The 15,763-nt window shown below is 33.7% G+C and overlaps 1 protein-coding gene across 14 annotated transcripts in view; it reads left to right on the top strand.

Annotated features, from left to right (window-relative positions):
• The window catches only part of LOC136827939 (TOX high mobility group box family member 2-like), a 1,122,506-nt gene that overhangs the window by 306,940 nt on the left and 799,803 nt on the right, over positions 1-15,763 (top strand). For all 14 annotated transcript variants that reach the window (XM_067085478.1, XM_067085475.1, XM_067085467.1 and 11 more), the window contains one exon: positions 871-912. In XM_067085478.1, coding sequence (XP_066941579.1) covers positions 891-912 — 22 coding nt within the window. In that variant the 5' untranslated portion in view covers positions 871-890. The remainder of the gene's footprint in view (positions 1-870; positions 913-15,763) is intronic.

Below are 15,763 nucleotides of genomic sequence, written 5' to 3'. Positions count from 1 at the left end.
CAGTACAGATTAAATAATTCGCATCGTTGTTTTCGAAAGAAATAACGTTGCTCATATTATTTAGTCTTTTCTGTCGTAGGTTGTTTTCAAGATCAGCTGGAAATGTACAAGGTGCAATATTTTAATCGGGTGAAAAAGACCCTCGCGCAAACAAACTCAAATCAGCGGAGATTGAAAGGCGCTTCCTTGTGGGAGTCAGATTAAAACCATAAATTTACAAAGAATTGGAAAGTAAATCAAATGCGGTATTCCCCTATCCCCCACCCTTTTTTTATTTATTAGAAAGAGAGGGGAGGGGCGGGTCGGATACTCTCCCTAAATGAAGTCAATAACAAGAGCAATTAAACCGAAAAAAAATCCTAGTGTTCCTTTGTAGGAGGAAGGCAGTTTTTTTTTTTTTTTTTTTTTTTTTTTTTTTATACTTTGCGATGAAAAATAAATTTTGCTCTCAACCATAATGTTAGGAGATTGAAGAGGAAGGAATGCAGTTGTTACGCTAATTTTAGATTAAAATATCGATAGAAAAACGAAGATCGGGAATTCTTGCTCAACAAAAACGTGGCGCATTTATTTATTATAGTGAAGGTAAATTTAGGAATATGCTGTTTTGGTCTCAGTAATACGAGGTGAATATTGCAAAATGTTATAAGATCTGTATATAATGTAAAGGTGACGAATACTTTATAAAGTAGAAAATTAGATCCCGTATTGATAAATTGTAACTTTATATGATATAATGCACCGTATGTTCTTTTGAAATACTGGTATAACATTTTTACATTAAATTTACTTTTGATTATTTACAATGTACCCATTTGCTGTCTGTTGAAGTGTGAAGTTATGATAATATCTTTTATTTAATCTCTACAGGGTGTGCAGAACAAGCCTCGATGTGCGTGGAACTTCTAGAAGGTCAGTTTTCAACAAGTTTTTTTCCCCATTTTGTACTCTCTCTCTCTCTCTCTCTCTCTCTCTCTCTCTCTCTCTCTCTCTCTCTCAGAATTATCTCCGTGTAACATGCAATATGATCGACCTTAAATAGTTTGCTGTTGTTCTTAACCATCATCATGACATCGTTAGACATTTGGTCTTTGAATATTGTCATTATATGACACTTCTAAACCTCATAACCCAACGCCGGAGTTTGTGCATCAGAATTCAGGTTTGTATGTTTGATATCTGTCTCATCTTTCCCCATATGTCGGCTTAGACAAAGAAGAGGGTTTGTGAATCAGTTGTTTGTTATGAAACGTTACATGACAGGTTTGAAAGGTAAGCGAAAAAGCTTTATGTGGCATACGAAGACCTAGAAAAAGCTTATGGTAAAATGCATAGAGAGGTAATATGAAGAGTGCTGTTGTGACCGATTAAAATCTATATGCATTGAGCGTGTACTGTACGTAGAAGAATGACTGGTTTGGTGTAAACATTGGTCTGAGAAAAGGTGTTCCTGCAGAAACGCCTTTAGAAATACTAAACTCCCATAGGTACTGTGGTAGTTTAATATCTCTATAGATGGAATACTGTGTTAGGTCAAGGAAACAAAACTGGAATGGCTGATGTTTGCAGATGATCCAGTACTGATTAGGAATAGTGAGGCGAAACTGCAGGAAAGACAAGCGAAGGAATTTGAAAGTGTTAGCAAGAAGTTGAAAATAAGTGTGACCAAGAGTAAGGTTTGAAAGGTAAATGTCATACAGAATTGGCGAAGTTCATTCATATGGACGTAATCCTCCGTGTTGAAGATTCTTTCAAATTTTGCATGCGTCATAATTAATTTTCTTAAGATTTCTTTTTACAATTTATATAGGTGGATACATCATGTAGAGGAATTTTTCTTTCCAGTTCTTCACATGTCATATTTGACTTTGAAGGATCCCTTCCGTCATCTTTATAGGCATAATCCTTCATGTAAAGGATCTTTTCCTTCACTTTGCACATTTATATTTGATTTTGAGTGTTCCCTCCTATCATTAAAAGGCAGAACATTTCAAATAGAGGACTCGTTCATTCCAGGTTAACATTTGTCTTATTTAATTTTCAAGGACCTCTCTTATCGTTTTTATGGGCAGACTGCTCTATGTAGAGCACACTTCCCTCTTGATTTACACGTTTCATGCTTACCGTTTAGAAGGGGAAATGCTTGGTGTGAAGGAAACTTTGCCCCAAGTATTGCATGTGTCACATTTGAATTTGAATATTCACTTTTATTCATATATATATATATATATATATATATATATATATATATATATATATATATATATATATATATGTAATATATGTATATATGCGTATATATATTATATATTTATCTATCATGAACGCACGCGTGTGGTCTTACACGTCACTGGCAAATTCTCAGATTTATCCAATGCTTTTTTTTCAGTCTTCAAGGAATAAATAAAACTACACTTCAAGAAAATGAAGAAAGACCGTGTTAGAAAACTAATGTTATATATATATGTTTATATATATACATATACAGTATATATATATATATATATATATATATATATATATATATATATATATATATATATATATATATATATATATATATATATATACATACACGCACACATATGTACTTGTAATATCCAGGGCGGTCTCTTAACTTTCGAGTTTGATGCGCTAAAAGCCTGAGGTGCAAATGCAAGAATGTGAAGCAATTTCTTACCAGGATTCGAACCCGTAACCGGGAGTGTCAGAACGTCGTCCTGTTACCGACTTCGTTCTGATACTCCGGTTCGAACCCACCTACCGACTGAAGAATTGCCTTCATATTCTTGCCTTTGAATCTCAGGTTTTGTAGTGACAACTGGGTTCGAAACCTGGTATGGACTAAAGAATTGCTCTATATTTTTGCATTTGGACCTAAGGCTTTGCTGCTGGCAAGCGGATCCAAAACGTGTGAAGAATTCGAGAAGCTAAGAGGTATTGTGGTACATATATATATATATATATATATATATATATATATATATATATATATATATATATATACATATATATATATATATATATATATATATATATATATATATATATATATATATATATATATATATATATATATATATATATATATATATATAAATAATGTTATGTATATTATTTGTATCACATTCCATAAGATGAGGATAGACAATAGACCATTAATTCGTGATGTCTTTATAGCTTGCAACCATTAAAAACATCTCAGAGCGAGAGAGATGCAGTCAGTATTAGTATTTAAATGCGTTCTTGAATGCTATCAAATGACGACATCCAGCCTTGCCTCCAGTGATTGATACTGACAGGCTGAGCGTGTTTGCCTCTTGTACAACCAATCACATTCGGTGCGTAGTCATTAATCGGAGGTTCATAATGTACAACGTATTGCTGACGAAGGAAGATTCGCTGCTTAGTATTCGGGTCGTAATAAAACTTACCTTCCTCTTCTTAAGGATTATTCGTACTTTGTTCAATTTGTCCAGACCCAATCTCTAGCCGGTGAAAAATTATGAACTGAACAGTTTTCCTGATTTCTGTTTAATATCTACATTTTGTCGTTATTATGTGTCGTTATTAACAGTGACTTGTTTCACGTTTTTATGCAAAAGAGATCCTAGAGTACTCGAGTTAGTCTTGGGATAATTTCTTTTATTAATCTGTTTACGTAGATGTTTTAGTTTGCCGTTATTTGAAGCTTACACTGAAGTGGAATATGATAACTGAAGATTCATTGAAGATGCGTAGGATCTTTGGAATGTTTTTTTTTCTATACGCAGAGAAAACTTAATAGACAAAGATTTTGATACTTGCCCTTTGGGACTTCTTAAAACTTTTTTAGTTTGTGAGAGAGAGAGAGAGAGAGAGAGAGAGAGAGAGAGAGAGAGAGAGAGAGAGAGAGAGAATGAATTCTTGATCATGAAATACATCTCTCTTAAGGGAGAAAAAGAAAGTGAGGGAATGGAGAGAAATATGATTATGTAATAATATTTTTGTAGAGAGAGAGAGAGAGAGAGAGAGAGAGAGAGAGAGAGAGAGAGAGAGAGAGATGATTTCACGATCATTTAATGAACCTTTCATGATGAGAGAGGGAATGTAGGTTTTCATGATCAGGAGATAAACACACTCCGTAACGCCTCCTGAGGTTGCTGCTGCAGACCCAAGGGTACCCTCAACCCTTATGACATTTGAGGGTCTGACAGGCCGAATGGGCATTTATACCCACCATGATATTCGTGCCTTGTACCATTTAGCATGCATAAGGTGGTCGCACGAGCCACCATTATCCCTTATTTATCGACCATAATGTAGGGTTGCCCAGGTGTCATATATTGATGCCGATCTAAGTTAGCTATTGTTTCTTCATATTTCTTCTTCTTCTTCTCCTCCTCCTCCTCCAAGTTGTTGTTCTTCTTCTTCTTGGACTTTGAAGAAGAGGTTGCCTTCACTGCAGTGTGAGCTGAGGCATTGTTCTTAGTGACTACTTTCCTCGTTAGCGAGTGCTTTATGCGTCGTTTTTGTTTTCTGTTGCTTGTTTTCAAAACTCGTCTTTTGTGCCGTTTTTATATTAATTTTGTGCTTAATGCATGTAATTCGATATTGACTTACGTGTATATTTTAAAAGATGTATCAGCAAGCTTATAAATGCATCATGATCCTTGGTATTAATTGTATGATTAGCGGTTAGCGTATTTGGCTCCTGGATTTGGCCGTTAAATAAAAGATGTCTTTTAAATGCTGGTTAAACTTTTGGCTAGTCTGTTAAGGTAGCCTGAATAACTAAGTTATCTGAATATTAATTGGAGTACTAAACTGTTGCTTGCATCAGATGGAGACATAACTGCCAGGAAATCGTATAATCTTGGAAACGAAAATGAAAAAGAAATTAACTTTATATTTTGTGCTCCCATATATCTTTAGTTAGGCCACATCATTTTATATGTATGTATATGTATATATATATATATATATATATATATATATATATATATATATATGTATACATATACATATATATGTATGTATGTATATATATATATATATATATATATATATATATATATATATATATATATATATATATATATAGTATATATTTAGCCAAGGCCCAGGAAAAATAAAAGAAGTACCAAGCGCTTTCGTGTTCTTTCAACACATTTTCAACACTGGCCTTGGATAAATATATTGTCACGCGCTATTTAGTGACATGACATATAAGCATACACACACACACACACACACACACACACATATATATATGTGTGTGTGTGTGTGTGTGTACATTCATATACGCGGGTATTAATGTATGGTTCGTTTTTATTTATTCCTATGCTATCTGGAAATTCTTAGCAAAACTGGTTTAGCATAAGTCTTCCACAGACTTCTTGTAATGGAATAGATGTGGTCTCAATAGTAGATACGCGCCTGGGAGTTACATCAGCCAACGCCCTAAGTAATATTTGGTTGTTTCCTAAAAAAATGCGTCCGTCGACATGCAAGTAGTAAAGAATGATAGAGATTAGGTTGGAATTTGCCTTCAACTTTGTCATTATTCGGGTTTTAAGAGATGCATCTTTTCCAGACTTCTGGTTATGTTGTTTGTTGTTTATTAATTTCTGACAGTTACTTTTATATAGGAAATAAATTAAGTATTCGAAAAATTGAAAGGCCCGTTTATTAATAATTACCCAGACTGAACTGTAGGTTTTCCTTTGTTTTAATAAGAAAGTATTCGCTGTCGAAAAAGTTAGATGCAGAGCTTGAGAGATGGTAACCCTAGTGGGTGATTGATGGTTAAGTAAACTTTAGTGTATTTATCACGTTTATTTAGGTAGTCCTATTTCTTAATAAATGACGATTTGTCGGTCACATTCACGTAATATATGTATTTTGATATCAAGTCAACAGAAACCACTGAACTTATTGCTTTCCTCACACTGCTTGTGGTGCTGTCGTTTATTTCAGACGCTCTTTAACCTAGCATGGCCAGGTTGGATTCCCACTTTCAGAGGTTCAAGTTTCTTCAGATATGTCCCGAAATGGTGCTGTGTTTACTGGAGGAAGCATATCCAAATGTCTGAGGAAATTGAAAAGATAAGAGATCTCTTTTAATATATAATAGTAATGATGATTAGGCCATTATTATTTGTGATAATCATAAATTTATACGGAAAACCCCTAAAGATCATTAGAAAGATCAGCAGCAAAATAACACTGCCCCACTCGTGAAAAAATAGTACATAGCGAAGAGAAGACATGAATTCAGTTTGATACAAATCGTAAACAAGAAAAATAAACGCCTGGGAAAGCAGTTAATAACCTAAATATAACCATCGAAGCATGTTGCTTATTGCTCTATTGCTAAAAGACTCCTGCAAGAAATCACTGTTTTAAGGATTTCTATTTTATATTTGACATTAAAATTACTCTGCTTCTTAATCTGCTTCATCCCCTTCAATTTGCAACACTCCGTCTTGAGCTGGGACCACCGTACTTGTTGCTCCGTGGAGCGCTATATAAGTAGGTGGAGTCTCACCTTCGAATAATTTATTACAAATACCTTCAAGGCGATGATTTTTACCTCTTCCTTTCTCTATTTATGTTTTTCTTCTCTTCCTTTCATTCGTTTGTTTGCTAATTCTTTTGGCTTAAGTTTAGTAGCAAATGTGATGGCTTGCTGTGTTTAAAACAAACTCTTGATGACGCTTGATTATTATTATCTCTCTCTCTCTCTCTCTCTCTCTCTCTCTCTCTCTCTCTCTCTCTCTCTCTCTCTCTTGTTATCTGTTGATCAACTAACTTCATAAACCTCTGTTATATTTCACTATTTTTCACCACTCATTTGATCTCAGGCGTATTTAGGTTACTTGGTTTTAATCGCTTTCTTGTTATAAGGATGTAATCGAATTCACATTTTTTTTTTTTTTTTATTTTATTTTCTAATTGTCTTCTCCCATGCGGTCACATTTTTATATTCTCTATTCGTCACATTAAGAAGATCCGAACAAAGTGAAAATATAATTTTCGTTTCTGAATGAAGGAAATCAGAGGTTAATAATATAAATTCGGTTTTTCTACTTCAAGTGGAAGATCAACAAAAACAATAATCTCACGTAGGTTATGCAAAGGACAGGTGAGAAGTAATGTGAAAAGTGCAACGTTATGGTTGCTGTTTATTCATTTATTTATTTATTTTTAAGGTGATCGTTGTCTACCTGGCTATATTTATTCACAAGAATGTTGTCCGAACACTGAATATGTTTGATATTCCCTATTCTACGGCAACGAAAGCAATCACTATTCTTTACCTCGACCTCAAGGACGCACAAAGCTTAGAGCAAAAAGACAACTTTAAAGTTTCAGTGAGTTTATAATTTTTTCCAGTGGACATCGTGCACACAATAATACGTAAAATATAATTTAAACCGATAAATATTGGATATGTATATATATGTGTATATATATATATATATATATATATATATATATATATATATATATATATATATATATATATATATAATATATATATATATATACACACATGTATATGTCTATATTTATATACTTCCTGTTTACTGGTAGCTAGCTTGGTGGCTAATGACGGCCAAATGAGAAAGCATGTGTTTCAAAACTGATTATGGACCACACAGTGATATAATAAATCTCAAAATTTATATATACATATATATGTGTGTGTTTGTTTATGTATATATATTTTGAGATTCATGATATCATTGTGTGGTCCCATAATCAGTTTTGAAACACATGCCTTCTCATTTGGCCGTCAGTAACCATAAACAGTCGTGGAAGAGTTATCGTGAATGGCGTCGCATGTCTTATTTTTATAATTCATTTTCTGTGTGTGTGTGTAATAATATAGCTGGTCATCAGTTTTCTTAAACCTAGTGTTCGTAATGCCATTCTTTCTGCATTGTTTTAAGAAATAATGATGTTATTATTGAAAGATGGGCTGTGAATAAGAGAAAGTGGATATTACAAACTTTCAGAAATAGTCCTTGATATTTTTCAATATTTTCTTACGTATGGGTGGCCTCTTCATTTTCAGTCCGTTTCTTGGATTTCCGTATTATTATTATTAGTAAAGAGCTTTTTTTTTTTTAAAGTAGATAACGAAAAGGAAGAGAAAGACTGGAAAGGATATGAAACGTGGAGCTGAGGACAGAGATGGTAGAGAGAAATTGCTGCCAGTCCCGTCTTTGATGTTCGCTGACTCCAACGCACGAATAAATTCGGGATTTCTTTGAAGTGACTGAGAGCTAATCTGAAATTGTCGCGGCTTATCAAATTTACGTGGCTGTTGGGGTAGGGGTCCCTTGCCCTGCCGTCACCACAGCGTCACAGCTTCATTAACGTATTCCGAAACCCGCGGATGCCACGATAACGTTTCGTACCTCGATAACGTGTCGTGCCCCCGTAATGGAAGCCGAGACGTCGTTTAAGATAGTCGAAAGGTAATCTCAGACCAGGGAGAGTTTTTAATCTCTTTCTCATAGAGTAGCTAATGATAAAGGGGTACTTTTAACGGGGCCTTTTTATTTGGACAAGCTCTCTCGTTAGCGTTCTGTCGTCCGGGTGGCGAGATTAAGGGATATTTCTTGTGCCTCGTCCCTCGAGGATTTGAGGTTATGTCGTAAAGGGAATCTTTGAGATATGCCCCTTGTTTGCATTAAATTGCTTTTGGAATGATACCAGCTTCATGTTATTTATAAACTGTAACGTTGTTAATTTCTTATCTGTATTATGCTTCATGTTCGCCCAGTCAATCTAAGATTGATTTCTTGTCTTGGTGGGGTGATGCTTCCTTAACATCGTTGCTCTAGGAAATGGCTGATGGTTTGGGATGCTCGTGAAACGCAGGAGTGCCTAGTAGAGGAGCTGCGTAGTCTTCATGAGGAAATGACGCCTAAATGCCTGAGGAATCATTTCAGTTGCTACTTCAAGGACAGTGAGTTTAATTTGTCCTGTAGGACACCGAAAATTAATTCCATCCCCGCAGTTCTACGTTCTGTTAAGTCACCAGATAATCGTAGACTTTGGATTTGCACCTCTGTGTATTATTGTTGAAAAATTACAAAGAAAAACGATACAAAGCCTTGATGTTTTTATGGACATGACATCCACGTAGATAAAGAGAAATATTTCAGTTGGTGTGCTTTGGAAGAGAATTGTAACGGAAGTGAACGAAAGGATTTGAAACAGATGTGAACGAAAAAGGAGCCACAAAGTTCCTGTTTAAAAGTAAATGATTCAATGTGCGTTCAGCATCCATGTTTATGAATGATACCCCTGTTTAGCTGTATAATGACTCCATTCGTAAAAGTAATTAATTAACTACCTATGGATACAACATACCTAGTTTGACACTTACTATTTTGCAGCAGGCCATTTACACTTCCATTTACATACTTCATTCCAAGCTGTGCTTTTAACATAATTTTGTATCATTTCCACCAAAGGCGTCAACGCCCTTTATATTACAACTCTATCTGTTCTGCAGTAAACTCTTTTAGCTGGGTTTACTGTGTATAATTTGAATATATTAAGCCTGAAAATTTTCGATAATAAAATTTTCCCCCAATTCTTGCGAACCTTAGTTATTTTTCTAATTACCGTAAAATTTTATTTACAAGATCCCCACTTTTATTGATTTTTTTCTTCAGCCCTTTTTAAATTCAAAGAAAATATATGTTCTAGGTTTTGGGCAAGAAATTTGTATACTACTTGTGATTTAAATTATTCTCTTATGCCATTGTAGTCTTTAGCTGTGATTATGTGATTTATGCAAAAGACTTTGGAGATGCTGGCGTTGAACCTTTTGTTGACAGGCATTGTTTAAAGAACACAATCTCGTATATATATATATATATATATATATATATATATATATATATATATATATATATATATATATATATATGCATTTGTGTATGTAAATATATATATATATATATATATATATATATATATATATATATATATATATATATATGCATATATATGTATGTATATATATATATATATATATATATATATATATATATATATATATATATATATATATATATATATATATGTGTGTGTGTGTGTGTGTGTGTGTGTGTTTTATGCAGTTTTATGTATGTGTGCTTATGTGACACTATTCTTTCAATATCTTGAATGTTTTCTTGTCTCTTAATCTAACGATATGAAATAAAAATAAAAAATAAATGGTTGCTGTGGTGCCCGATTTATTTATCCTTGTAATGACAACTTATTCTGCCATTTATTCATGGCTGTCACTGGGGCAATCTTGCAAAGAATCCATGCAAGTGCAAATTGATTATCGAAAATAAGAGCAAGGAGATAAATAGATCGGTACAGCTGAAATTTTTGTATACAGACCTTTAGCATAGGGAAGGAGTTATAGAAGAGTTGGGAAAAGTATTAGAATAATTTAATTGACGCCACAAGTACATTAAGAGCTAATGAGTACATATAATGTGTGTGTATATATATATATATATATATATATATATATATATATATATATATATATATATATATATATATATATATATATATATATGAAGTGTATGTATGTGTGTATATAAAGATTGTGAGGATAGGAGTAGATAATAAATCTTTAAGAAGAATGTGAGGAATCACATTTCATGATACAGCGAGAAATTTTACCATATCAGAGTTGACTTTAGATAAAAAAAAATACAAAATTCACTGCTACTTCCATCATTGATTAAACAAGAACGCCATAAAACTTCCCAGTAATTGGCATTATATATATATATATATATATATATATATATATATATATATATATATATATATATATATTGTATTTTTAATAACCATAATGACCTTTAATTGCTCGGTCTTCACAGATTTTGGTCTGTTCCACCTGTGGTAAAATATATCTGAATTCAAAATATTTATATGTATGTCGTTGTGACAAAAATAATTTATATATATATAATATATATATATATATATATATATATATATATATATATATATATATATATATATATATATATGTGTGTGTGTGTGTGTGTGTGTGTGTGTGTGTGTGTGTGTATATAAATAATATATATCCACAAGACTACCAGCTACCAATGCATAATTCAGTGAACAAGTATGCTATACAATGTATTTGAAGGCATAATTAAATTCATACCCATTCACTGAACCTCTCAAGAGTTCTGAAATTAAATCATTTGTAAACTTCATTATCCCAGTTATTACTATTTTTGTTACGTTTTTTATTTCATCGATGATTTTTTCCAGATAAGGCATTGGTTATTTGTTTCAATGTAAAATTGAACTTTTACATTTTTTTCCCTAAAGCTTTTTTTCTTATACGAGCAAGCATGATTCCACTTTATTCGTGATAAGCATGAGATTAATTGACAAGTGTTTGTCAGCACTGTTCGGAATCATTATGGCAGACATATAGCATCTGTTAAAATTTCAACGCTGCTCGAAGAAGTGATCTGGTGCTCTGAATTTTTTATTTGATCTGTTTCAGAAGTTATTGTTACTGTGGTTGTCAGTATTACAGTCGTTGTTGTGTTTATTAGTATAGTTATCTCTAATTGTATTGGTATTATAATTATGACTATTGCTGTTGGTTTATTATTATAATTATATTATTATTAAAGATGGTCGCATATCGATAAAGAACAAAACGAAAAGGCCAGGAACATCAGAAGCCTTTTATGGGTAAAATACATGAATGTAAATAAAAAAAAAAGCATCCATTAGAATTAGAGTAACAAACACATAAAAGGAATATAGAGAGAAACAAATCAACCATTGATAAATTGAAACAAAGTGTAATTGTGCTTTGTAAAATAAAACAAAAAATAAAACAAAGCAATATTGCCCATGAATTCCAGCCTTTCCTTATGAGCAATCAGATGCATCAACATTTCCGAGTGGCTTCCACGAAACATATTGCAAACATTCTTCTCCCACGAGATGTAGATAAAAGTCTTCGATAATCAGTTTATCCAGTAGACCAAACGCCCAGCTCTACTACTATATCAGAAGCATGGTGCTGCAATGAAACTTTCAGGCGCTTCTCGAGTAATTCTTTCTTTTGCTTTGTGGCCAGGGCTTCAAACCTTTTCGTTTTAATGCAGTGTTCTCTCTATTGAGCTTGTACGTTTTGAGGTTAACCCTTTATTAGATAAGCATAATTAAACATCCAAGTTATTTTGGTTAGGCTCGTTATCCGTCATTCTTTATTACCGAGATAAACGCACCAAATATTACCCTGTTTATTTTTATCTAATGCCGAAGTAATCTGTTTGTCATCATATTACTTGGCATGTCCTGAAAGTATATTTCGGCACTTTGGCTTATTCCACGCACTTCCGAATCATATGCGTGTATAAAGCCAATATTCTGTTGCATTGATAAAAGAGGATATTCGGCCATGGTAATTACATGGTTTGAGTGTACGTCAGTTTTCCTAAAGGAAGATAACCCTCCCTCCATTAAGAGGCCGATTATTATGTTCTGCAAGTGATGTCCGAACGTTGTGTGTCTGTGTGTGTGTGTGTGTTTGTGTGTAAGGGCAGTTTTCAGAAACATAATTTATGATACCAACTGCACTGTGCTGTATATGTTATTCATATTCATTTAAATGATTAGAAACTACCGATCGCGCAGATTAATATTAATTAAGACAGTTAAATTTTGCTTGTACTCCAACAAAATATATAATTATTTTGAGCAGTTTTTGTAAAAAAAATATTCAGTATATACAGATATATATTTAACAAAGGAAATAACTCGAAATGAAACCTTGATACTAGAACGTTTAACGACATCTAAGATTCTCTCTCTCTCTCTCTCTCTCTCTCTCTCTCTCTCTCTCTCTCTGTGCGCGCGCGCATGTGTGTCTGTGCGTATGAGAGAGAGAGAGAGAGAGAGACTGTAACTGACACACGCGGGATGGGCAGCGAACAGTTGTTTTCGAAGGTTAATAACAGAGCGGATATATTACCGGAGCACAAGAAGATACGAATTAAATGAATGCACCATTATAAGAGGCGGGTCGCCTTTTGTCTTTTTCTTTGCCTCGTGACTTTGCTGTCTGTGATTAAACGAAAAGAGAGAAAGAAAGAGAAGGAAAATTTCCGATCGCTATCTTTGCTCCTCTTCAGGCGCTTTGCGACCATTTTTTTTTTTAACCCCCTCCCCTTTTCCCCTCCGGCACCCTTCCTCTCTCTCTCTCTTTCCTTCTCACATTGTATTCATAATTGTTCTTGTTTTTGTGCGTGTCTTTCTTTTTGTAAGGATATACGTACATACGTAGACACATTTTGGCTATTACAATTAGTTACGTGTCTGGTAAAAAGTGACCAATAGACGCTATAAATATATGCAGCCTCTCTCTCTCTCTCTCTCTCTCTCTCTCTCTCTCTCTCTCTATCTCTCTATCTCTCTCTATATTATATATATATATATATATATTTATATATAATGTGTGTGTATGTATGTATAGATAGAAAGGAGATAGATTGTTAGTTAGATAGCCAGATATTTATCTTCAAATGCTCAGTAACAGCGAATAAGTATGAAAAGTTTGAATGCACGCAGGGTTTGTCCACCTGACTCTTCTTTCGAAAGAGAAGTGTAGTGAGCAACTGATACGAAACTTCTGTGTAGTGCATTTGAAACACTAAAACCATTTAGATACGGCAGTATTGAAAATCGTAGGAAACCGCATTATATATATATATATATATATATATATATATATATATATATATATATATATATATTATATATGTATATGTATGTATATATATAACATATATATATATATATTATATAATGTGTATATATATAATATATATATATTATATAATGTGTATGTATATATAATATATATATATATATATATATATATATATATATATATATATATATATATATATATATATATATATATATGTTTACCATCTTTGACAATATGTAGCAGTGCTGTCGGAAATTCCGGCCACTTGCAGGAAATGAGGATTATTTGTTATCTGTTGATGTAGGAGGTGTATCAATCTAATTCAGGTGAAGGAGATTAGGAAGACCCATCGTGTACTATGAAAGCATTGGAACGAAAGGGCAGTAATACCCAACATTGTTTGTACGTGGAAGACAGGAGTAAAGAAGCCGCTTAGTAGAGGCGTTTTGGCGTGCTGTTATTGAGGCTTTGAGATTGCATAAAGGTTTCATCCTGGGTCTTGGGTTTATTCTCTAAAACCTTGACTACTGTTATAACCAGCAAACCAAAGTTCTCCTTTGACCGTGTAATTCAATATATATATTTAACAGTGCTTTTTATTTTAACTCGAAATAGTCTGTGGTTTTCTTTAAACCCAATGAAAAAAATTCTTTGTTGATTATCATAGTCGAAGGACAGTTATATTTGCATTAGTTTTATTTTTACCGACCACTTCAAATAGTTGTAGCAGAACAACAAACCCGCTTTTGTTCCTTGCTCTGAGACCATACCCCGATCAAGTAAAGTAACTTCCTGTTCATATCCTCGGCCTTCAAGGTCAAAGTTAGTTAATGGAGCTGCTGCAGTCGTTATTCTTGTGCCGAACCTCAATTTCTCTCTTTCTCTCGTTCTGCTGCAGTCTCCTCGTTATCACTCATCTGACCGAGTGACTCTGTTCAGTCTCTTGAAGGTAAGCTCAGTCGGCGCGGCTCATATTCCTGAATCTTTTCGAGGTCAGATATTTCATTTGTAAGGACGGTTCTGCTTTTTCATTGGGTCAGGGGTTTAAACGAGTAAATCACATAAATAGTAAGGTATCTTCAGCGGCTTTTGTACCTTGGACTTATGCGTAGCTGCAAAATAATTTTGTTTTAATTTGAGGCAGAGATTGCAGCACTTGTATTTAACAGGCGATATTATGTAATTGCTTTGACAAGCATGGAATATATGCCATATAATAACATTTAATTTGATATTTTGGAGCTACTTGATTAAAAGACAGTTTACTAATAGGTATCTCATATCTAATGAATTGATGTTTGTTAAAGAATGATTTTAAACTAGTAAACCGCGACTTTATTGATAGTTGTAAGAGCTGCAATAAATGCAGTAGAAGAGGAACAACGAATAACACGAGGAAGTATTTTGTGAAAACCAGTGAAAAGAAAGCTGAGCTATTTACCAGTAAAGGCAAGAAATCAATATAAAGTAAATAGCAGATTTATATTTTCAGATTATAATGACTGCAGTCATTTGTATAACGCTCCAAGGATTTTAACTATGAGAATCAGACGTTGTCGTGAAATTTAATAACTGATACTGAATGAGATTACGGTATCTTCTTACAAGAGATGCTTGAATTAACCAAAGAATTGATGATTACGGCGATGTGCTTAATCGCTTTGTTATCACGGCTCGTAATGGACCTACCGGTTCTCAGCTATTAGGAAATGGGGAGCCGTTAAAAAATGGCTGACCAGAAGGGACGTTGTTTATCCCCACCAACCAAAGACATATAACTGTAAGATTGAAGAGGTATTAATTAGGCCGATAGACGTCCGAATTCTCCCGCGATGGTAATGGAGAAGTCTTGTCCACCTCGGCGTTAGCGCTTCCTTTAATGGCGCCGGGGCGATTCTGCCACTCCGACCTCACGTAACACAAAACGGCTCCCCGCTGTGTGCGGTAACTGTCAGTCCTAAACATTCCGCCACGTCCCGTCGTCACACACACACACTGATG

The sequence above is a fragment of the Macrobrachium rosenbergii genome, chromosome 42 (genome assembly GCF_040412425.1).
Source record: "Macrobrachium rosenbergii isolate ZJJX-2024 chromosome 42, ASM4041242v1, whole genome shotgun sequence".
NCBI lineage: Eukaryota > Metazoa > Arthropoda > Malacostraca > Decapoda > Palaemonidae > Macrobrachium > Macrobrachium rosenbergii.
This window is presented reverse-complemented; position numbering and strand designations above follow the sequence as displayed.